This window comes from Cherax quadricarinatus, chromosome 61 (genome assembly GCF_038502225.1).
Source record: "Cherax quadricarinatus isolate ZL_2023a chromosome 61, ASM3850222v1, whole genome shotgun sequence".
Classification (NCBI taxonomy): Eukaryota; Metazoa; Arthropoda; class Malacostraca; order Decapoda; family Parastacidae; genus Cherax; species Cherax quadricarinatus.
The window spans coordinates 7,342,696-7,368,811 of record NC_091352.1 but is presented as its reverse complement, the minus strand read 5'-3'; the positions used below and the strand labels follow the sequence as shown (position 1 = coordinate 7,368,811).

Below are 26,116 nucleotides of genomic sequence, written 5' to 3'. Positions count from 1 at the left end.
ATCAATATGACAGTTTTCTGAACACTATACATGCTGCTCAAAGAACGTTTATCCCGTATAAAGAAATTAGATCAAAGAGAAATGACTCAAAATGGATGAATAATAGGCTGAAATATCTACTAGGGCATAAGAAAGAAATTTATAGGCGTATCAAAAGAGGTGAGGGTCATCTTATGAATCAGTATATTGACATTAAGAGGGACATTAAAAAGGGGATAAGAAAAGCTAAAAGGGACTATGAAATTAAAGTTGCTAGGGATTCTAAAACTAACCCAAAAAGTTTCCAGGTCTATAGAACAAAAGTTAGAGATAAGATAGGTCCCCTTAAAAATAACTATGGGCATCTTACTGAGAGAGAATGAAATGTGCTCGATTTTAAATAATTATTTTCTCTCGGTTTTTACACAGGAAGACACTAACAATATTCCAGTAATTAATTTTTATAGTGGGCTAGAAGAAGATAAATTATGTAACATCCTAGCACTTATAAGTTAAATGATGTAGAACTTAGCCATACAGATTGCGAAAAGGACTTGGGGGTTATGGTGAGCAGCAACCTTAAACCAAGACAGCAATGCCTAAGCGTACATAATAAGGCAAATAGATTACTGGAATTTATATCAAGAAGTGTAAGCAACAGAAGTCCAGAGGTCATACTGCAACTTTATACATCATTAGTAAGGCCTCACCTAGATTATGCAGCTCAATTCTGGTCTCCATATTACAGAATGGACATAAATTCGTTAGAAAATATTCAGCGTAGGATGACTAAATTAATACATAGCATTAGAAATCTTCCTTATGAAGAAAGATTGAAGACTCTTGAGTTACATTCACTTGTTAGACGAAGAATGAGGGGAGACCTGATCGAAGTGTATAAGTGGAAGATAGGTATTAATAAAGAGGATATTAATAAGGCCTTGAGGATATCTCTCCAAGAGAGAACCCGCAGTAATGGATTTAAATTAGATAATGTGCGGGTTATTTGTGTATAGATAAGTTTAGATTTAGAAAGGACATAGGAAAGTATTGGTTCGGAAATAGGGTAGTTGATGAGCAGAACAGTCTACCTAGTTGGGTTATTGAGGCTAGGACCTTGGGTAGTTTCAAATTTAGATTGGATAAGTATATGAGTGGGAGGGGTTGGATTTGAGTGGGACTTGCACATCAGAGCTTATTTCTTGGGTAGCACTGAGGGTTGGGTTGGGCAAGCGTTTTGTTGGTGGGATGAGTTGTAAAGGACCTGCCTAGTATGGGCCAACAGGCCTCCTGCAGTGCTCCTCCTTTCTTATGTTCTTATGAAAGAGGAGGAGGAGGAGGAGGGAGGAAAGAGGAGGAGGAGGGAGGAAAGAGGAGGAGGAGGGAGGAAAGAAGAGGAGGAGGGATTAAAGAGGAGGTAGGAAAGAGGAGGAGGAGGGAGGAAAGAGGAGGAGGGGGGAGGAAAGAGGGGGAGGAAAGAGGAGGGAGGAAAGAGGAGGAGGGAGGAAAGAGGAGGAGGGAGGAAAGAGGAGGGAGGGAGGAAAGAGGAGGAGGAGGAAAGAGGAAAGAGGAGGAGGAGGAGGAGGAGGCGAGGAGGATGACAACAGCAATGAGGGCACGTACGATATTTGCAACACTGATGAAGACGACAATGAGAAAAAGAATAGTGCACTAACAAAAGTTCATGTTTTAGTAGCATTACATAGGTAAGCCTCATGTTCTGTAGTCCTAATAGAAGCTGCCCTTCTGAATTTGAGGTAATTAATTATTCCACACCTCCACATATAGTGTACATAAAAAATAAAGCCATGTTCTTCCCTTATACAGTGGACCCCTGGGTAACGACGTCATCGGCTAATGAAAAAATCAGGTAGCGACACATTTTTGCGTCAAAATATTGGTTCGACCAATGACAAAGAACTCGGTTAAGGACACTTGTCCCGAACATGTCCGTGTGCCCTGAGCAGGCCTGGCCATTCCATGTACAGCTAGTATGCCACTGTTTACAAGCCAGGGAAGATGATTCCACATGTACATGTGATATATTTTGTATTATTCAATTGTTTTTAGTGCTTGTAACTGCTAAATAAGCCACCATGGTCCCAAAGAAAGCTTCTAGTGCCAGCCCTGTGGTAAAGAGGGTGAGACATACTATTGAAATGAAGAAAGAGATCATCAAAAAATACTAAAGTGGAGTGTGTGTCGATGAAGAGCTAACAACTACAGAGCTGCAAGAGCTTGAGGTGCAACATCAACAGACCACAGCTCAGGAATTTCCTTCAGAGGAGGAGGAGGAGGAGGAGAGATGGAGGAAGTTGCCTTCATCAAAGATTAAGGACACTTGTACAATGTGGACAAAGGTGCAAGCATTTATGGACGAACATTACCCTGACACAGCTGTTGCAGGCCGTATTGGCAACATGTACAATGACACTAGTGTGTCCCATTTTAGGGAAATCTTAGAGAGAGACCAGAAACAGAGCTCCCTGGTCCCAGTGGCATTAAAAAACAAAGAAGGGAGGTAACCCCAGAAAAGGATTTGTTACCCAAAGTCTTCATGGAAGGGGATTACCCTTCCAAACAATTATAAACTCCTCCATCCTCTGCCCTCCTCCCATCTCATCACTCATCAATAAGTCCTCAATAAAGGCAAGTGTCATTTCAGTAATGTTTATTCAGCATGTCGCATTGTTTTCTGTGTAGGAAAATTTAATTTCATGTATAAAGAATATTTTGTTTAATACTTGTGGGTGTTTGGAACAGTTTAATTGGATTTCCATTATTTCTTATGGGGAAAATTAATTCGGCTAATGACAAAATCGGTTAAAGACAAGCTCTCTGGAATGGATTAGTGTCGTTATCCGAGGGTCCACTGTATATTTAGAAAATCCACCCTATTCTCCATTAATCACATATACGGTGATTATTACATATACTGTATATACAATATACAAATAACTCATGTATAGGAGAAAAACTGTACTGTATCACAGTAATATACATTGTAGTATCTATTGTATAAAGGTAGAATTGTGTCCCTTGAGGGAAACAATTTCCAAGTTTGATAATAAGTTTAAACAGTCTTAATAAATATAACACAGAGGTTTCTTGCCAATAATGAGGAAACCAGATTACATGTTTGAGCACTGAGGATGTGACTCCAATCCATATCCTTGTACAGTTCACACTGTGGAAGGACTGCCAAATGTTAAGTTGTAACATCATGTTATTTCTGTTATTTAGTATTTCTTCATTCCCAAAGTTTCACCTGCTTAATACTGAAAAGTATATATACGTGTTAATTCTCCATGGGGAAGAAGAAAGTTCTTCCTCTGTAAGCTATGTTTGTCTTAAGAGGCAACCAAAATGCCGGAAACAAGGGGCTGACAACCCCTCTTCCTGTATAAATTACCAAATTTTAGGGGTGACCTAAAAAGAAAAACTTTCTTTTTTCTTTTCAGGTCACCCCTGTCTTGGTGGGATACAGCCGGTTCACTGATATATATATATAAAAAAAAAAGGTGTTAATACATTTCTCAGCATAAATAACAATACTGTAATTCCAAACTCAATGTAATTATTATCTTACCCTCCTTACTGGCATCTGCTTTTTTATCCTTCTTCTTCTTCTTCTTTTTCTTTTTTTTATCTTTTTCTTCTTTTTCTTCAGTTTCCTTCTTCTCTTCATCTTCCTTTTCCTTGTCTTTCTCTTTCTCTTCCTCCTCCTCCTCATCAGAACCTAGCAACTTCCTAAGTCCATCCTGGTTCTCCACCCCAGTCAACTCTGTCCTTACAATTTCATCATTCTCAGCATCTGAACTGGGAAGCAAGAAACATGCATTATTTACTATAATTATTATTAAGAAATTACATTAAAAATAATGATATAGGATACAATGGGAGGGAAAGGACCTAAGATGCAAGGAGTGATCCACCAGCAAATGAGAACATAGAAAAATCCTTTTTTAAACTCTTAAGCTGTAACCTGTGGGGACCTTACCGCCTCCTTTCAATGGACATTTAATGTGTGTCATTTTCCTTATATTGCAGATGTTATATACGTATAACAATAGTCTTGTATATGGTAAAAAAAAATATTAACATTTTACCAGCTTATAAAGTGAAGATATTGCCGTCTTTAAGTCTATTTACAGGTTGGCAAAATTTTACTTACTTCCTGAATGTTAATATTACAGTACTTAAGGCATCTAAACTGTCGTATCTGAGCACCTCTACAAGGACAGTGATTATGTATGAGTGATGGTAAAAGTGTTGAATAATGAATAATGTTAAATTACATTCATAGACCCTTAAATGTGTAAATTCAAGAATTATGTGGATTAAAGTAAAGGTTGGATGCGAAAAGTGGGTCATAATAAGAGTGTATGCACCTGGAGAAGAGAGGAATGTAGAGGAGAGAGAGAGATTTTGGGAGATGTTAAGTGAATGTATAGGAGCCTTTGAACCAAGTGAGAGAGTCATTGTGGTAGGGGATCTGAATGCTAAAGTAGGAGAAACTTTTAGAGAGGGTGTGGTAGGTAAGTTTGGGGTGCCAGGTGTAAATGATAATGGGAGCCCTTTGATTGAACTTTGTATAGAAAGGGGTTTAGTTATAGGTAATAAATATTTTAAGAAAAAGAGGATAAATAAGTATACAAGATATGATGTAGGGCGAAATGACATTAGTTTGTTGGATTATGTATTGGTAGATAAAAGACTGTTGAGTAGACTTCAGGATGTACATGTTTATAGAGGGGCCACAGATATATCAGATCACTTTCTAGTTGTAGCTACACTGAGAGTAAAAGGTAGATGGGATACAAGGAGAATAGAAGCATCAGGGAAGAGAGAGGTGAAGGTTTATAAACTAAAAGAGGAGGCAGTTAGGGTAAGATATAAACAGCTATTGGAGGATAGATGGGCTAATGAGAGCATAGGAAATGGGGTCGAAGAGGTATGGGGTAGGTTTAAAAATGTAGTGTTAGAGTGTTCAGCAGAAGTTTGTAGTTACAGGAAAGTGGGTGCGGGAGGGAAGAGGAGCGATTGGTGGAATGATGATGTAAAGAGAGTAGTAAGAGAGAAAAAGTTAGCATATGAGAAGTTTTTACAAAGTAGAAGTGATGCAAGGAGGGAAGAGTATATGGAGAAAAAGAGAGAGGTTAAGAGAGTGGTGAAGCAATGTAAAAAGAGAGCAAATGAGAGAGTGGGTGAGATGTTATCAACAAATTTTGTTGAAAATAAGAAAGTTTTGGAGTGAGATTAACAAGTTAAGGAAGCCTAGAGAACAAATGGATTTGTCAGTTAAAAATAGGAGAGGAGAGTTATTAAATGGAGAGTTAGAGGTATTGGGAAGATGGAGGGAATATTTTGAGGAATTGTTAAATGTTGATGAAGATAGGGAAGCTGTGATTTCGTGTATAGGGCAAGGAGGAATAACATCTTGTAGGAGTGAGGAAGAGCCAGTTGTGAGTGTGGGGGAAGTTCGTGAGGCAGTAGGTAAAATGAAAGAGGGTAAGGCAGCCGGGATTGATGGGATAAAGATAGAAATGTTAAAAGTAGGTGGGGATATAGTTTTGGAGTGGTTGGTGCAATTATTTAATAAATGTATGGAAGAGGGTAAGGTACCTAGGGATTGGCAGAGAGCATGCATAGTTCCTTTGTATAAAGGCAATGGGGATAAAAGAGAGTGCAAAAATTATAGGGGGAGAAGTCTGTTGATGAGCATGGAAGTTTCGGAGTGGGTAGGGGATGTGTAGATCAAGTGTTTACATTGAAGCATATATGTGAACAGTATTTAGATAAAGGTAGGGAAGTTTTTATTGCATTTATGGATTTAGAAAAGGCATATGATAGAGTGGATAGAGGAGCAATGTGGCAGATGTTGCAAGTATATGGAATAGGTGGTAAGTTATTAACTGCTGTAATGAGTTTTTATGAGGATAGTGAGGCTCAAGTTAGGGTGTGTAGAAGAGAGGGAGACTACTTCCCGGTAAAAGTAGGTCTTAGACAGGGATGTGTAATGTCACCATGGTTGTTTAATATATTTATAGATGGGGTTGTAAAGGAAGTAAATGCTAAGGTGTTCGGGAGATGGGTGGGATTAAATTTTGGGGAATCAAATTCAAAATGGGAATTGACAGTTACTTTTTGCTGATGATACTGTGCTTATGGGAGATTCTAAAGAAAAATTGCAAAGGTTAGTGGATGAGTTTGGTAATGTGTGTAAAGGTAGAAAGTTGAAAGTGAACATAGAAAAGAGTAAGGTGATGAGGGTGTCAAATGATTTAGATAAAGAAAAATTGGATATCAAATTGGGGAGCAGGAGTATGGAAGAGTGAATGTTTTCAGATACTTGGGAGTTGACGTGTCGGCGGATGGATTTATGAAGAATGAGGTTAATCATAAAATTGTTGAGGTAAAAAAGGTGAGTGGTGCGTTGAGGTATATGTGGAGTCAAAAAACGTTATCTATGGAGGCAAAGAAGGGAATGTATGAAAGTATAGTAGTACCAACACTCTTATATGGGTGTGAAGCTTGGGTGGTAAATGCAGCAGCGAGGAGACGGTTGGAGGCAGTGGAGATGTCCTGTCTAAGGGCAATGCGTGGTGTAAATATTATGCAGAAAATTCGGAGTGTGGAAATTAGGAAAAGGTGTGGAGTTAATAAAAGTATTAGTCAGAGGGCAGAAGAGGGGTTGTTGAGGTGGTTTGGTCATTTAGAGAGAATGGATCAAAGTAGAATGACATGGAAAGCATATAAATCTATAGGTGAAGGAAGGCGGGGTAGGGGTCGTCCTCGAAAGGGTTGGAGAGAGGGGGTAAAGGAGGTTTTGTGGGCAAAGGGCTTGGACTTCCAGCAAGCGTGCGTGAGCGTGTTAGATAGGAGTGAATGGAGACGAATGGTACTTGGGACCTGACAATCTGTTGGAGTGTGAGCAGGGTAATATTTAGTGAAGGGATTCAGGGAAACCGGTTATTTTCATATAGTCGGACTTGAGTCCTGGAAATGGGAAGTACAATGCCTGCACTTTAAAGGAGGGGTTTGGGATATTGGCAGTTTGGAGGGATATGTTGTGTATCTTTAAATGTGTGTATGCTTCTAAACTGTTGTATTCTGAGCACCTCTGCAAAAACAGTGATAATGTGCGAGTGTGGTGAAAGTGTTGAATGATGATGAAAGTATTTTCTTTTTGGGGATTTTCTTTCTTTTTTTGGGTCACCCTGCCTCGGTGGGAGACGGCCGACTTGTTGGAGAAAAAAAAAAAAAAAAAGTCTGTTGAGTATACCTGGTAAAGTGTATGGTAGAGTTATTATTGAAAGAATTAAGAGTAAGACGGAGAATAGGATAGCAGATGAATAAGGAGGCTTTAGGAAAGGTAGGGGGTGTGTGGACCAGGTGTTTACAGTGAAACATGTAAGTGAACAGTATTTAGATAAGGCTAAAGAGGTCTTTGTGGCATTTATGGATTTGGAAAAGGCATATGACAGGGTGGATAGGGGGGCAATGTGGCAGATGTTGCAGGTGTATGGTGTAGGAGGTAGGTTACTGAAAGAAGTGAAGAGTTTTTACGAGGATAATGAGGCTCAAGTTAGAGTATGTAGGAAAGAGGGAAATTATTTCCCAGTAAAAGTAGGCCTTAGACAAGGATGTGTGATGTCACTGTGGTTGTTTAATATATTTATAGATGGGGTGGTAAGAGAAGTAAATGCAAGGGTCTTGGCAAGAGGTGTGGAGTTAAAAGATAAAGAATCACACATAAAGTGGGAGTTGTCACAGTTGCTCTTTGCTGAGGGAGATTCTGAAGAGATGTTGCAGAGATTGGTGGATGAATTTGGTAGGGTATGCAAAAGAAGAAAATTAAAAGTGAATACAGGAAAGAGTAAGGTTAGGAGGATAACAAACAGATTAGGTGATGAAAGACTGGATATCAGATTGGAGGGAGAGAGTATGGAGGAGGTGAATGTATTCAGATATTTGGGAGTGGATGTGTCAGCAGATGGGTCTATGAAAGATGAGGTGAATCATAGAATTGATGAGGGGAAAAGGGTGAGTGGTGCACTTAGGAGTCTGTGGAGACAAAGAACTTTGTCCTTGGAGGCAAAGAGGGGAATGTATAAGAGTATTGTTTTACCAACGCTCTTATATGGGTGTGAAGCTTGGGTGATGAATGTTGCAGCGAGGAGAAGGCTGGAGGCAGTGGAGATGTCATGTCTGATGGCAATGTGTGGTGTGAATATAATGCAGAGAATTCGTAGTTTGGAAGTTAGGAGGAGGTGCGGGATTACCAAAACTGTTGTCCAGAGGGCTGAGGAAGGGTTGTTGAGGTGGTTCGGACATGTAGAGAGAATGGAGCGAAACAGAGTGACTTCAAGAGTGTATCAGTCTGTAGTGGAAGGAAGGCGGGGTAGGGATCGGCCTAGGAAAGGTTGGAGGGAGGGGGTAAAGGAGGTTTTGTGTGCGAGGGGCTTGGACTTCCAGCAGGCATGCGTGAGCATGTTTGATAGGAGTGAATGGAGACAAATGGTTTTTAATACTTGACGTGCTGTTGGAGTGTGAGCAACGTAACATTTATGAAGGGAGTCAGGGAAACCGGCAGGCCGGACTCAAGTCCTGGAGATGGGAAGTACAGTGCCTGCACTCTGAAGGAGGGGTGTTAATGTTGCAGTTTAAAAACTGTAGTGTAAAGCACCCTTCTGGCAAGACAGTGATGGAGTGAATGATGGTGAAAGTTTTTCTTTTTCGGGCCACCCTGCCTTGGTGGGAATCGGCCAGTGTGTTTATAAAAAAAAAAATAATAATAAAAAAATGCATGAGTGAGAGGGGTTGGATTTGAGTGGGACTTGCATATGAGTGGATAGGGTCAACAGAGCTTATTTCTTGGGTGGCATTGAAAATTGGTTGGGCAAGTGTTTTGTTAGTGGGATTGATTATAAAGGACCTGCCTAGTATGGGCCAACAGGCCTGCTACAGTGTTCCTTCTTTCTTATGTTCTTTTTGGGTACTTCTTCCTTTTTGGGTCACCCTGCCTCGGTTGGAAACGAGACATGTTTAAAAAAAAAACTTGGGTCAATGGGTGGTATTAATATTATGCAGAGAATAAGGAGCAAAGAAATTACAGAACGGTATACTGATAAAAAAAAACAAAAGAGGGGATTGTCAAGATGGTTAGGAGCAAGATGGACTGACCAAGAGGGTGAATAAATCTGGGGATTGATGGAAGGATGAAGAGGATGTCCCAGGAAGAAGTTAGGGTATGAAGGCAGTTAGAATAGTAAGGACTTAAATATCCCATAGATGTGTGTGTGTGTTACAGAAGATTAGTCAAGTAGTTATTGAGATTTTGTGTGGTATTGAAATCTGAGCAAGGTAGGGTTAATGCCTTTGCGACCTGGTCCATAACCAGACCTGCACAGCTTCAGTTTTAGGGTGGGTTCATATGTTCAGTTAGGGGCATCATTTAAATAGTGAGGTCTGCACTTCTTTTAAGTTAGCTACAGAACAAGTAATGGTAAATGCTTTTTCTTCTAAGGGTTACCCTACTTTCGTTGGAAAAAACTAACGTGAGAAAAGAGAATACAACTTACTCTGAAGAATCACTAGATATGTAATCATGCTCAGCACCATCATCGTGCTCATCACTTTCTTCAAAGCAGTCTTCATCACTTTCTCCATCAAAATTTTTCTTCTTTTTCCCGCCTGTAGAAAAATAATTAAAAATACTGTACATAACTCATTATTCTTCAAACACAAATTAATCTTCAATATAAATGCTGGATGAAAAAGGCACACAATACAGCATAAACCCTAATAATAATGGTTCACATGAGGGGAGCTTTATTAACCCTTTGAGGGTCGACAGGCCCTCTCCGAGACTTGTTCTCAGGGTTGGCCAAATTTAAAAAAAAAAATTATTTTTTTTCTTTATTAAAAGATACAGAATCTTTTCCCGATCATAATGACACCAAAAGTATGAAATTTGATGGAAAACTTACGGAATTATGCTCTTGCGAAGTTAGCAGTCTCAATGATGTTTACGCATCGGCGATTTTGCCCACTTTGAGACCTATTTTCGGCCAATTCCAGTGTACTAGTTGACAAAAATCATAACTATTTCTCTAGAACTCCATTTTTTCTATTGAATGAGTACAAGAAACCACGCATTTACTGATTTCAACTATCCAATACAGTGGTCAGAATTTAGCAATTTTGCTAATTTCACACAAATTTCAAATGATGCCAATTTCCAAATAGGGCCCAGAATAAACAAGAAAGACATTCCTGGCACTAAAATAACATTTCCTCTGTTCGTTAGTCACATCCCCAGGCCCCTCTTATATTTCTTTGGCTTTCCACTTTCAATTTTTCTTACAAAAAAATAGAAGATTTACTGTTATGCAGACTGCTGCATTAGTGTAGAAATAGTATAAATAATATCAGCGCACTTGTGAAAGAATATTAGACTCACCAGTTGACGTGTATTGGACGCTTGGCATGATTTGTTTACTTTTGAACTTTGGTAAAAATCAAACATTTCTGCTACCTTGAGCTCAATTTCAAGGTACTTTTCATTGTAAAACCAGTCAAAATCATCTCAATTTCTGTAATATGTCTTCCATTCTATAAAATGAGACCAAGAAAACTAGAATACAACAATAAATACCATACGAAAATACAGTGCAAAGTTGCTGTTTTATTCCAAAAACATGGTCAAAGTTTTTTTTTCTCATTATGCACTGTTTGCTGCAGGATTTTTTTTATACTGAGCACACTGACCACATAGACCCATTCTTTCGTATGTATGCCTACCAGCTTTCTCCCACTAGATCTGAGGGCACTAGAATTTAGGCGTACTAGTACGTCAAAAACCCTGGGTCGTAAGCCGTACTAGTACTGCCGAAACCCTCAAAGGGTTAAATTAATCCGATAAGGCTTCTTGAACATAAGAACGGAGGAAAACTATCAGGCCTACTGGCCCAAACAAGGCAAAAACAATCACAATAGAGGCTTATGCTTTGTGTGTGCCTTTCTCACAGCCTCTTCTTCCTACATATAAATGCTATAAAAATAACTGATGAAGGGCTCTTGATCTGAGGAATAGGACCTACCTACCTTTCTTAGCCAACCCAATCCTTAAGCACTGTACAATATAACCCTTGAGAGTTTGGCACTCCATATAAATAATAATGATAATCTTTGCAAGCATTTCATTAATCTCACAAAGTGGTCTCTCACCTTCCATCAGTGGATGATTATGACACTTAATCAAAACGTAACATAAATTTAGTTTTGAAAGCAGGTAAAACTGAAGAGCCCTTTGCTCGTAATTCCCTATGAAGAATGAAGTGTTATTCCTAATAAATTTTTCTTTAAACAAACCAACCATATCCCACCAAGGCAGGGAGGCTCAAAACAAAAAACAAGTTTCTCTTTTAAGAATTAATAATGTATACAGGAGAAAGGGTTACTAGTCCCTTGCTCCCGGCATTTTAGTCACCTTTTACGACACGCATGGCTTACGAAGGAAGAATTCTGTTCCACTTCCCCGTGGAGATATAAGGAAATAAACAACAAGAACAACTAAGAAAATAGAAGAAACCTCAGAGGGGTGTGTGTGTATATATATATATGCTTATACATGCATGTGTAGTGTGACCTAAGTGTAAGTATAAGGAGCAAGATATACCTGAAATCTTGCATGCATGAGCCAGAAAAAAAAAAAACACCAGCAATCCTACCATAGTGTAAAACAATTACAGGCTTTTGTTTTACACTCATTTGGCAGGACGGTAGTACCTCCTAATAAACTATTGTTGCAAAAATGGCAAGGAATGTTTAAGCTTACCGTGTTGTGATCTGCCTTTGGCCTGAACTTTTTTCTTCTTTTTGGGTCTGTCACCATCAGATTCCTCGTCATCCTCTTCACCTTCAGATTCGTTGTCTGACATCCAGTCATCCAGCTCAGAAAGTATCATGGCTGTGAAAATACCACCAATGGGTAATCTTGTTTTATCTCAGCATTAAAGGAGACAGGAGGGAGAAGGGAAGACAGCGAGGAAGAGAAGGATGGAGGAGTAAGGGAAAAAAAGGCGAAAGATGAAGGAGTAAAGGAAAAAGAGGAGGATGGATATTAAGGGATAAAGGAAGAGCCAGAGGAGGAGGAGGAGGAAAGGATAGAAGTGGCAACTAAAATAAATTATAGCAGATTTGGTTTAAACATTCATCAGTGATATAAAAGCTGGTGAATGAATTCATAAAAACAGCTAATAACAAATTATACATAATAAGAGTAAAAAATAATACCAATAACAATAATAAAATTTTCAAGATGTGTTAACAGAGGTGCACTGATAAATAACTGACAAAGCTACCATTATATTTATGTAGATGAATGGTTCAGAGAACTGACAAGTTGATAAATTAGACACATGTGCAACATATGGGCATCTTTAATGAGGAAACATTTTGCCACACAGTGTCTTCATCAGTCCATACAAAGGAGAATTTGAAGAACAGGAGTAGTTTGAGGTAATCAGTCCCTCAGCCTTGAGTCAATGTGATCAGTCCATCAATCTTGAAAAGAATACAGCGTATGTGCAAAGAAGTGGTTTATATACTGTAGGCAGGAGAGGTGCAGAAGTCGTAGGTGGTATCACATTTGACGAATGTGGAAGTAGGTCATGCCCCAGGGGTAGGCAAGTTGAAGATGATCACACTGACTCAAAGCTGATGAACTGATTACCTCAAACTCCTCCTGTTGTTCAACATTCTCCTTTGTATGGACTGATGAAGCCACTGTGATGCAAAACATTTCCTCATTAAAGATACTTACATGCTGCACATGTGTCTAATTTACCACAATCATATTTAGCTGAAACGTACTTGGTCACTAGTTAGTGCCATTGGGAAACCTTGCATAAAAAAAAAAAAAAATCAATGAGAATGTTTTTTAAATGCCATTCCAGATCCACATATGCAAAGAAAATGCACATCTAGGTCTGAAAAGCACACAACTTGTTATTCATAAATTGGTAAAGCTTCTATAGGGAATTGCAATACAAATTATTTAGTGTATTATGCACTAGCAGAGTGGCTAACTGCTATGACACACACACAATGAAAGCTTCCTTAGTAAGGGCAAGACCTGACAGAGGAAGCTTCCTTAGTAAGGACAAGATCTGATAGAGGCAAATTGTGAATAACAAGCGCAAATTATTACATTAAGACTAGCTAGAATGATCTAACCATACTTGCTACAAGACCAAGAGAAAGCATCACAATGCAACTTCATTGGTCAAAACCTTATATTACTGAAGGAACTGTTGTTACAATTAACTTACACTTGGCAGATGGCCCTTTTTTCTTCATGCTCTCTTCATCCCCATCTGCTGCTTCCTCTCCATCTTTCTTGAGTTTCTTCTGATACATTACAGAGAAGTAATTCATGATTTTGTCACGCCTGATGAAGCAACATACAATATTAGAGCTTTTATAAATACAAACTGTCATATTCTCTGTTATAAAACAATTACACAAGATATGCAAATGCAGTGATACAAATATAACAATTACAAAGGACTCCTTAATTCTAAATGAAGCTTATAATCTTTACAACTACTTTTTTTTTTTTTTTAACAAGTCGGCCATCTCCCACCGAGGCAGGGTGACCCAAAAAGAAAGAAAATACTTTCATCACCACTCAACTCTTTCACCTCACTCACACATAATCACTGTTTTTGCAGAGGTGCTCAGAACACAACAGCTTAGAAGCATATACATGTACGTATAAAGATACACAACATATCCCTCTAAACTGCCAATATCCCGTACCCCTCCTTTAGAGTGCAAGGGGCTAGTAACCCCTTCTCCTGTATGCATTACTAAAGTTAAAAAAGAGAAACTTTTTCTTTCTGGGCCACCCTGCTTCAGTGGGATATGGCCAGTTTGTTGAAAGAAGCTACATATACACACTGTGTTTTTAACACGCTGACCGGTCTCCCACCGAAGCAGGGTGACAAAAAAAAATTCACCATCATTCACACCAGTGATTCTCAACCAGGGGTAAAAAATTATATGGCAAGGGGTAAATATTTTCGTGCAAACCTTGAATAATTTATTTTTTCTGACTTTCTTGTTTTTGCGTCCCTTTATGATGGCGATAAATTTTTTGTATGGAAGTAAGGGGGTAAATGGAGAAATACATCAAGCCAAGGGAGTTAATGATGGTGGAAAAGTCGAGAATCCCTGATTCACACTATTACTGTCTTTGCACAGGCACACACATGACAGTTTATATGTTACTCTAGACAGCAACTATTCCAACCCCTCATTTAAACTGCAGGCATTGTACTTCCACCTCCAGGACTCAATAAGATACATAAGTACAGTACTGTACTTAAAATATTAGGTAATATAATCTAAATACATGGGGAAGTGGAGAAGAATCCTTCCTCCATAAGTCGTGTGTCATAAGAGTGGAATACAGTGGACCCTCCCTTTTCGGCAGGCTCTGTTTTCGCTCATTTCCATTATCGCCGATTTTTTCTGTAAAATTATTGGCTCCGTTTTGGTTGCTTTCCTCCATTCTCGTCAGTGGTACGGTACACCGAGTGTGCCGCGCACACAACCTCCCACATGCATTCTGAGGAGGCAGTGTCGCTTTGTTTATGGGTGAATGAACATTATCCTGCAAGGCCATAGGAAACATTTCATGATAATTCATTGTTTTTTGCACTTGTTTATTCTGTGTGACTGCTAAATAAGCCACCACGGGCCTAAAGAAAGCTGCTAGTGCCAACCTGTTGATAAAGAAGGCGAGAAACATGATAGAATTCAAGAAAAAAACTCGTAGTAACGTACCAAAGTGGAGGAGGAGGAGGAGAGAGGGGAGAATGTGCCTTCTTCAGCAATTCTATGATATGTGTATGATACTAAAGCAGCAGGAGTTGATAAAGGCTATAGCGCCAGCCAGCGATAAAGTGTAGGATTAACAGTGTAGCAAATAAATTAAGCGATTAAGATAGAAAAAGGACGAGACAAAACTGACTCCTCCAATGTTATTGAAGGTACATATACAGTATAGGGCCATTGACAAACATACGCCGCCCTGCCTATCTTCCACCACCCTAAACCAATGCCAGCATCTCCAAGGTACAGTAAGTGTAAGTATTTCTTATTTATAAATTCTGTACATTGTTTGTGTGAATAGTGTTGGTGGCTTCTGCTGCCGCCTACACTACCACTAATATGTACGGCTCCTCTCTGTGGCCCTGAAAAACCCAACACCACTACTCACAAACATAATGACATATTTTATTCCTTTTAGAGTACGTATATATCATGTCTCTATGTTATCAACATTATGTCATTAGATGAATTATGATAGATAAATAAGCCGTGGAATATAGTTCTTCTCTATAAAATGTATTTTTGTTTATACTTTTGGATGTCTAAAACGGATTAATTGGATTTACATTATTTCTTATGAGGAAAATGGTTTCAGTTTTAGTCAATTTCACATTTCGTTGGACACACTGGAACGAATTAAAGACAAAAAGGGAGGGTCCACTGTAAATTGTCGAGAGTAATGCCTTCTCTTGTATAAATTAACATATGTAAAAAGAAACTTTTCTTCTTTTTGGGTCACCCTGCCTTTATGGAAGATGGCCTGTGTTAAAATAATCCAGTAATTTTTTTTTTCTCATTGGCAGTTTCCCACCAAGGTAAGGTGACAAAGAATAAAGCATATTCACCATCACTTACTCTGTTGCAGCCTCTCCAGAAAAGCATCAACCTGCAACATCTTCCACCCCTCTAAAAGTGTAAACAATGTGCTTCCCAATCTCCTATACTTAAATCTGGCTAGCCATTTTTCTTGAATCCCTTCCTTATTACACTATCCCCACCCACTTTCAATATTTTTGTATTAGTCCAACCAATCTTACTTCTTATTCTTCACTCATTATAAAAGATCTCAGTTTTCACTGCTTTAGATGCAAAAAACTATGAATTCAGAAAAACCTTTCAAATTCCTTTTCTGCCTCCTCTGCACTGAGGGACTTGTAACGGTGCATTGGCTTGAAGTTGTACCACTCTTCAACAGGATATGCTTCAAAAGCCCCGTCTTTACCCTGCATAAATACATACCACGAAGAATTTTCTGACACTCCTCCCTCACGAATACCTCTGAATCTGTCAAAATGAAACACACATCATAAATATTACATACTGTACCTCTGAATCTCTCAAAAAATATGCTAAATTAAACAAGTAAACATGTTAGAGGAGAGAATTCTGTGAATACATTACATACTGCATGAATGTTACAATAAACTCAGCAGAGTAATTTTTATCCAAAATTCTCCTAACTGAAAGCACCTATAATCTATTAACTAAGAATATATAAAATGTTCTTCACTTCACATGATGCTATATTGCATATGTTGATTTTCAGGAATGTAACTGCACGTTATGAGAGGGTTTGCTGTATTTGTAGAATTCTTTAACAACGTCATTTACATATTATGGCCAAACAATGGTTGCATGTTGGAATGTTTGGGGACAGTGTTTGATATAATTCTCTTAAAAGTATTAAAATATAGACAGACATTTTAAAAATGTACTACAAAAGACGAGACATTACAGAGAAAGAATGCATAGAGAACAAAACAGCACAAATTCTTTGGCTATTAATTTTCTATATATGTACTACACAGGTAATGCACTGCATCATTAATGACCAAGATTAACCAATACCTACTTTTTACCATTCTTGCCACCAACGCTCAGAATCCATGGCTGATCCTCAGGTCTGTATTTTTTCACATTGATACCGTACTTCTTTCGTCTAGCTTCTTCTCTCTGCTCACGGCCAAACTCTGAGCCAGCTCCAAATCTAAAAACAAAGAAATAAAACTATTTGAAATGTTAAAAAAAAAAAAAAAATTCTATAGGTACCAAATCAACAGCTCAAGCAATGAAGTATGAGCAGATTGTACCACTCTTCACCTGTCTAGACTAAAATGCCTCAGCATGATAGTGGCTTTCTTTGCTTCAATCTTATTATGATATGTAAACATACATAACCTTAGCAAAGAAATAAATTTTATTTAATTTTTTTGTATGTATTTGTGGTCACAGTGGGAACTATGCTAACCTTCTTATGGTACATAAATATACCTAGTTGGACGAATCTTACTGTAGCCAGCAGACCTAGTGGCTTATGCGTTGGCCTGGAGTTTTATGACTCACTTGCCGCAGGTTCAATCCCCACTTGTACCGTGGATTGTTTGCAATAATATGATTCTGCAAGTTCAAATACATCACCTGACAGATAATGAACAAGACCACTGAAAACTCTAGTTTAATATTAGTCTTCTTAAATTGATTTTGAAACTTAATTATTTTACACAAGATGCAAAATTAAATTTTTTTTCAATGAACTGGCCGTCTCCCACCGAGGGAGGGTGACCTAAAAAAAGAAAAATGAAAGTTTTTCTTTTTTACAATGCAAATTCTTTTTTTATATTTAGTAATTCATACAAAATGGGTTATTAGCCTCTTGCTCCTGGCAAGGGGCTAATAAGGTACAAAAAATTTAAATTAATGCCTTAAAATATTACATTCTAATGGTAATGAATTGACAAAGCATACGTACTATCTCAGGGATAATGAAGGAATTTTAACCAGTGGCACTGACTAAACTTTTATGAATACTTTGGATGAAGCTTAGATATGCATGCTAAACAATGAACAAGGTAAATTAAACTTACTGTAAATACAACTAAGTCATGTAAAGACAGTACAGTACATTAGTATAATGGCAAGTTACTAACAGTTATATCTTGTGATGTTGGTTAATCCTGTAATAGGGTTGATAGGGCTTGTGTACGATAAAACTAACAAGGCAATAAAACCTGTAATGGCACGAACCTTGGTAACTGATATCGACAAATTGGTTTAAAAATACGAGTGATCAGACACTAGGACATATTCATTAGAAAACATTTCTGTCCTAGGACCTTGATCACTTAGAAGTGTATTTTTAAACCAAAACCTGTAATAGCTTGACTTACCAACCCTTGAATAAGTAGAATCCTGATTACCTTACCACCTGTTAGTAGGGATATGCAAAACTCGAAAATCAGATCACTGGGTTCAACCAAACGTGGCCAAACTGTCATAGGGTCATCTTAGCCATTTATTTGAATAAATGCTTTTATTTGTGATCATAAAATGTGGACTTAGGTACAAAACACTATGATAAATTAAACTTCAATAAAAAATAATAATTAATTGCTAGAAATTCATTATTCACCTTAAAAATAGTATTGTTATTATTTTTACTAACTGCATTCATTTGATATTCCCTCATGTGCTCATTTTTGGTCTAAGTTTTAATGTAAATTTTCAAGAAAATTTCATTCTTTCATATAAAAAAAAATGTTAAGGAAAAAAGTAACAAATTTACAAAGAAATTAGATGAGTATAGTGAGGTAGAATGTTTTGTGTTTGCAATTCTTAACATATTAATTTATACATAAAATATCTACCAACCGGGATAAATTAGGAGATTATCTTGTAGGTGTAAAAGGGAAAGTGTTTAGGGGAGATTAAAGTTGTATAGCTGGCCAGAAAATTTTGACTAAGAAAATTAAAGCACCATGGAAGAAGCAAGGTTTGTGTCACTAACTTTGGCATTTCCTCCTCTAAGCTTTTGAACTCCTTCATGTTGTTCTCTCGTTCCATCTTGGTGTGGGTCCAGGTCTTGAAGTCAACACCAAGGGCTGCATGAAATCGCATCATGTTGTACCTTTTCTTCTGTGCTCTGTGAAATCATTTAAATTTATGTTGAAATGATACTTCCATGTGACAATTTTTTAATTGTAAATGCAATTATGTAAATATAAATAAACACCACATGCAAGCACATTTATTTACATATCACATACAAATACTTCTTTATTCCTCCTCATTTTGTCACCAATGAAGTACTATACAGGATGAAGGATCAGAGTTCCAATAGGCATTTTACAAGCTACGAGTGTCTATCCTACCTCAGAATATTTTATTATAGTTAGTTTATAAGTGTATAGAGAACAGCAGTTTAATATTGAAGACCATACACACGGTGTAGGGTTAATAATAATAAAAATAAATAAATATAATAATAATAATAATATATTTTATTTCAGCATGATACAGTGGTTGTACAAAAGAGAATGAATGACATTAGGTGTACATGCCAAAAGCCCTGTACATGTATATGCAGAGCATTTCGGACAAATTTAAGACTAACTTAAGATTAGGAGGGCAATAACAATAAATTGCAATGCCTTTCACTTGCAATTCATCTGTACACTATCAAGAATAGCATACCGTACCTTACCTTTACCTTTGAAGAGTTTCAAGAGTTAACTACTCTCGGAGCCCGGCCATGGGCCAGGCTTGTCCGGTGCTTGCCTGATCAACTAGGCTGCTGGACTTCTGCACCAGCCTTCATCAGGTGTGGACGTTTCTATCTCGCCTGAGTATCAGTGATAAATTTCCCGTTCTCTCTGGGATGCTTGTCTTCAACTATTTTGCCTAAATTCGAAGCAATATTTCCCACAAGAATTAATGTAAATACAATCAATCCGTTCCAGACACCAAAAAATATTCACAAAAAATACATTTTTTAAAGATTAATTATAGTTTTACATACACAAAATGAGAACTAAATAAAATAAATTAAGAACATTTAAATCACTATTACATACCCTTACTGAAGACTTGTTGGCTTACGGAAGACAGGGAGAAGAGAGGGAGGGCAGATTATTGTTTGGAAGGGGAATCGCCCTCAATAAGGACTTTAGGTAACAAGTCCCTCTCTAGGGTTACTTCCCTTCTTTGTTTTTTAATGCCGCTAGGGCCAGCTTGAGAGTCACTGCACCTGTCACCTAAAATAACTGTCCAGAGTCCTCTGTTTCTGGAGTCTCTAGGATTTCCCTAAAATGGGACAAGGTTTTGTCACTGAACATGTTGCATATATGGCTTGTTTCAGCTTGGTCAGGGTGATATTTTTCAACAAAAGTTTGTACCTCATTCCACTTTGCACAAATGTCCTTAATCACTGAAGAAGGCACATCCTTCCTCTCTTCCTCCTCTTCCTCTGAAGCAAGTTCCTCAGCTGTGGTCTGTTGCTGTTGCAGATGAAGCTCTTTCAGCTCTTCAGTGGTTAGCTCTTCCCTGTGGTCCTCCAAATCTTCCACATCCTCGCCACTCACATCCAACCCCATGGACTTCCCCAATGCTACAACAGATTCCACAACAGGCAAAGGGTTAACAGGGTCAGGGTCAGCCTCAAACCCTTCAAAATCCTTCTCAAGGACACAGTCTGGCCACAACTGTCTCCAAGAAGAGTTCAAATTCCTGGAAGTCACTCCTTGCCAAGCCTTACCTATAAGCCTTATAGGTAAGGCTTATGCCTTATGCCCTTATGCCTTGCCTTATAGGTAAGGCTTATGCATTATGCCCTTATGCCTTGCCTCTAAGGCATAATGCCTTAGAGGCAAGGCATAAGGGTCAATTCAATGTCTGAGGTCACTTCAAAGCACTTTTGAAACACTGTTTTTGTGAAGAGTTTTTTGAAGTTAGAAATGACCTGCTGGTCCATGGGCTGGATGAGAGGAGTTGGGTTAGGAGGCAAGAACTTCATTGTTATAAAACGAAAATCCCTGGACAATAGGTCTACCAAGTTTGGAGGATGAGCTGGAGCACTGTCCATTACCAGTGGCAATTTATTTTCCAGGAGGTATTTTTTCACACTCAGGCCAAACACTTCATGGACCCACTCTCATATTTTTCTATTACTTCCTTTTTAAATTCCATCGTGTTTCACACTTTCTTTACCAAAGGAACTTTACTAGGAACTTTCTTGGGACCCACGGTGACTTATTTCCATTGCACTTAATAAAAAAAAAAACACCAAAAACAATGGATTTTAAGGAAATGTTTGGACGAATGTGCGGAGTATATGCTCACTCACCGACAGACAAAGGGAGACTGAATCACCAAAGCCCTGCCAACATACAAGGCAATGGCTGAAATACGGAGCAAAATTTCCACAAAAATCGGACGATAAACAAAGTGGCCGAAAAACGAGGTTCCACTGTACGTCACTGATGTCAGTTAAGCCTGTACACCTTGTAAAAAGAGATCATCATTATTATTATTAGCTTATGTAATCTATCACAGCATGTCCCAAGTAAAAACAGCTACAAGTTGGTAACTTGTGTGCCTCTCAGCAGTGAGCATTTTTTCTCTTTGCATAAAGGTTAGAGCAAATTCAATCTGTTTAGGCACAGAATACAAGAATAAAGTGAAGTAGGTCACTGAAGTACCTAAACTTTCCATCATAAGAACATTCCCTTGTGGTATACTGACAATTAGTAGCTTACAACACGGCTCCATGAACTACCCAATGGAGACAAATGGTATAAAATACCATCACGATGGACCTGCTAAAGCCCATTATGTGGACAAAACATTGTCAATAAAAGATTGCATTATACTGCATGTCTTCTTTTTCCTGAGATTTGTTTTTGACTTTATAAATCCATTGTGTGGGCAAAACATTGTCAATAAAGGATAACGCTGTACTGTATTCGTGTCTTTTTTCCAGGAATTGCCCTAAGAGATTATTAATGAATATATTCTTTAAGGTGGTGTGGGATATAATCAGATTTCTAGCATTTGTTGCTTTCTATCAACAAGTAAACAAATGATCTTTGGTTCATCCAGTAACCATTGCTACATAACAATTGTAAAGCAATCTTTGATAAACCAAACTATCAGTCACAGTTGTTAGGTATACTGTAATAAAATAAGGATGCCATTTCTTATCTGTTTTTCTCAAAAATGTTAAGTCCTTTTCTTAATAAAATATCCTCACAGTTAAAGTACTCACTCTCAAAACAAAATTACTATGCTGCCATTCAATTAGGGGATATGCCAAAGTATCAACATCAATGGATACTGCATAATTTTGATACTGATGTTAGGCCAGTGTTAGGCCAATGGATACTGGATAATTTTGATACAGTGTTAGGCCAATACTGATGTAATGATATCTATGAACTGGCTTTTGCTTAATTTAGTAAAAATATCTCATACTTACTTAGGTACTCTGACCACATATTCAGTCACAGAACCCTGGAAAATACAAAAACAAATTAATAGACAGCACAATTCTGCAGTCTATATGATGTTCCATTAATTTAACATGTAATCTTATAATCAACTTAAGTGCTAAACCAACACATAAATTTAACAACATACCCAGTAGGCACCTTTCAATAATACATGCATGCATGTACATATGCATGCATGTACATATACAGTAGCTATCATAAATGTGCATGAACACAAACTAATCCAAAAGATAATAAGAATGCACACCATAATGTAGTGTTTTAAAAATAAAATACTGAAACATGGGTTACTAACCTAACCAAGTTCAATATGTACTCCATACCTCTCCTAGGCATTGATAAGGCTAAAGTATGAAGGATAGAAGAGTCAACACCCTTCCAAACTTGCTCACTGGCACTTAAGAGTTTGGGGATAATGGACAGATCCATGCTGTGACACGATTAATAAAGTTCTTCATGTTCTCTATCGGATTTAAATCCATCAAGTTACTAGGCCAGTTATTAAAGAAAAATACATCACAATCACATAATCAAACTTTTATATTGTTGGAAGTTTGGCATAGAGCACTGTCTTGCCCAAAAAAAAAATAAATAAATAAAAAGTTGCTGTGGCACCTCTCAAAAATGTCAGACAAAAAGTCCGCTAAAAGCGTACTTGTGCACATGCACATTAATGATGGCTACTGTATATATTACATTATACAGATTTAACTTGAAATAACCCAATAACATCAATGTAATGTTTAAAAAACTGCCAGAAAGCTTATTTAGGTACAATTACACATAAGTACAATTAAACAGGTTTTGGATGATTATAATTGCCTTACATGGTAACATACATGTATATTACCTAGGATAACCCAAAAAAAACAAATCAAAGTGACTTACTACCATTGGGGTCCATGTTAGAACATTTTACTACAAGCAGCCAAGCTATCAGTTAGTATTAATCTGTCATTATTATAATCATACAATACATTGAAATATGTAAACTGCATGAAATCAGTTACAATAAAGTGATACAATATGAAGTAAACTTAGTAGTTTACTTGAACATTAATTAAGTAGAGAATATCAGCTTAATATAATAAATACAAGAATGTTAACAATACAAGAAATCACTTTCTTCCCTTTTTCAGCTTCATTCACTAGGAACCTTTTAGTTGTCTTCCTGAACTGGTTTATGCTAACACTGGCTTTGACATGTTCAGGCAATTCATTTCACTCCAAAATTGTATAATAAATGGTGTTTGAGGATTGAACACCTACCAAACTTGTGTTCACTCTACTAGTACCATACTGGTTTTGGTTCCTAACCTTGACAAAATCTGTGGCGAGACAATTTGGACACAGATTGAGAGCAATTTTATAAATACGATTTAGTTTACGTTGCTGCAGCCTATCTTGCACATTCAGTAATTCCAGCTGCTGTAATTCATCAATAGTAATGCCACTTTGTCTGACCTTTTTTTTTGGGTTATCCTTGGTAAATTATACACAAGTTACTAGGTATGATAACTGTACTTATGTGTACCTGTACCCAGATTAACTTACTAACATGTATTAAGTAGGTGCACACAAGTAGTTATCATATATGTTCTCTTGAATTCAGGCTCAGGATGAATCTCACTTTATTCTTGACAATTTGTAGTATTTTTCGGACTTTTTGTTAGAGCAAAGTACCACGAAGAGCAAGAATACTCTACAAGACTTTGCATCAGAGGTAGACATAGGGTCATGTGAGCCTCAGTAGGTACATACATACTTGTAAGTTTATTTAGGTACAGGTGTGTATATATATATATATATATATATATATATATATATATATATATATATATATATATATATATATATATATATATATATATATATATATATATAAAGTACAATTATCCTAGTGTAAATTACCTATGATATCCCCCCAAAGAAGCAATGTAACATATTTCTATTGGGGTCCTTGATTTTCATTGTCATGTAGATAATTCTTGTTCTTCATGGTTCTCTCTTCAATTATGATTCTTATTATACATTACATAAGAAGAAATAAGAAGGAACACCCAACTTTTCTTTTTTTTTTTGGGGGGGGGGGGATTATCCTAGGTAATCTACACATATTCTGGTATGATAAACTAAGTAAGTAAGTAAGTTTATTCAGGTATACACAAACAGTTACATAGAATTATCCTACATAACAGCATATGTATAGAGAACCGAGGATAACCCAAAAAGTCAGTGACTTTAGGTGTACTTGAAGAAACCGACTTATTTCTTATACTGCAGCAGACATACTAGCCCGTGCTAGGCACATCTAAGTCACCTGCTGGCCTAGCTAATCATACCTGCGAAGAACTAGCCATTTTTTTCCCTGCGTACCCAGGTCAGACACTCCAACACTTGTACCAGCTTGATATGGCGGATGTCGTACCTGCTGACCTGCTTGTTAAATACGGCTCATATAAGGCGTAATATTGTTAGTGCAGAAATACAATTTTATATTGCTAAAATTTTAAGAAGACGTAAACTTATAGTTTTTTTATTAGTCGTTGTCTGTTGTCAATTATTTACGAATATTTAGTTCATTAATTTGTAAACCTCCTCGATTATGGCACTCGTAAATAAAATCTTTCTTGTATAAAATTCAGGTAAGTTGAAATTATTTTAGATGTTCGTGATATTACACACGATAAATAATATATCTGTGTATTGATATACATAATATATCAACCAAACCAGCCTAGTTTTGGGGCCTCTCAAGGAAGCCAAGCAGCGGTTCATGTCACAAGGGCGTATATCAACATCCTGCAAAAGGACAATGCAGTGGAAAAATTAAATTTCAAGAATGTATTTAATCTCCTGAAGAGAGAAGTGGTATGAACAGCTGTACACCCCTCAAGGGAGGTTCCTTGATGCTGGTGAGGGGCTCTTGATCTAGGAAATTGCATCTGTGCTCCAGTTCCCTGAATTGAGCCTGAATGCCTTCCATTCCTCCCCCACATGTACTGTATAATCCTATGGGTTTAGCGCTCCCCATGATAATAATAATAATAACAGCTGTACAAGAACATTTCCTTGGTCTCTTCCCTTTTGTTTCAGCTGGATATAGCAAGAAATCAATGCTCCTGTTTGGAGAACATGAAATCACGGGAATCTGTCTCACGTCCCACCATTATTGTACAAGCGAGCGGCCCATGTCCTTTCGCATGCTATTACATTACTTTTTAACAAGTCACTAGAAACTAGCACTTTCCCGACACTACTCAAGACAGCAAGGGTTACACCAATACATAAAGGTGGTGACCCTACAGACGTAAACAACTATAGGGCAATATCAAACTTACCATTGCTATCCAAAATCTTCGAGAAACTCGTGCACAGGAGACTATATTAATTTATAACGTCACAAAACATACTCAACCCCTGCCAATTTGGATTCAGGAAAAATAAAAGCACTAATGATGCATTTATAAAAATGCTAGACCTGCTTTACACAGCATTGGAAAATAAGGAATATCCGCTAGGAATTTTTATTGACCTAAGAAAAGCGTTTGACACAGTAGACCACGGCATCCTACTCCACAAACTTGACCACTATGGTATAAGAGGCCATGCGCTTGCATATTTTAAATCCTACCTTTCTAATAGGTATCAGTATGTCACCATTAAAGACAGCCTCATCAATACGGCCACTTGATACTGGAGTTCCACAGGGAAGTGTCCTTGGACCCCTGCTCTTCCTCATTTACATCAATGATCTTCCAAACATATCCCAACATCTGAAACCCATTCTCTTTGCTGACGACACGACTTATGTCATCTCCCACCCTGATCTTGCCACCCTCAACGCCATTGTTAACGAGGAGCTCCTCAAAATATCGACTTGGATGACAGCCAATAAACTTACACTTAACACTGGCAAAACCTACTATATTAAGTTTGGTAGCAGAGCA

The 26,116-nt window shown here is 37.6% G+C and overlaps 1 protein-coding gene across 1 annotated transcript; it reads right to left on the bottom strand.

Moving 5' to 3' along the window:
* Positions 1–3,568: 3,568 nt before the first annotated feature.
* On the bottom strand, positions 3,569–24,631 carry TfIIFalpha (transcription factor IIFalpha; the record flags this gene model as incomplete). Its single annotated transcript, XM_070098199.1, is given in 9 exon segments — positions 3,569–3,798; positions 9,564–9,675; positions 11,822–11,953; positions 13,317–13,435; positions 15,997–16,167; positions 16,736–16,870; positions 18,668–18,802; positions 22,133–22,167; positions 24,509–24,631. Coding segments are annotated over 9 exon segments (1,087 nt in total), but the record flags the coding sequence as incomplete, so codon positions are not given.
* Between the last annotated feature and the right edge of the window lie 1,485 nt (positions 24,632–26,116).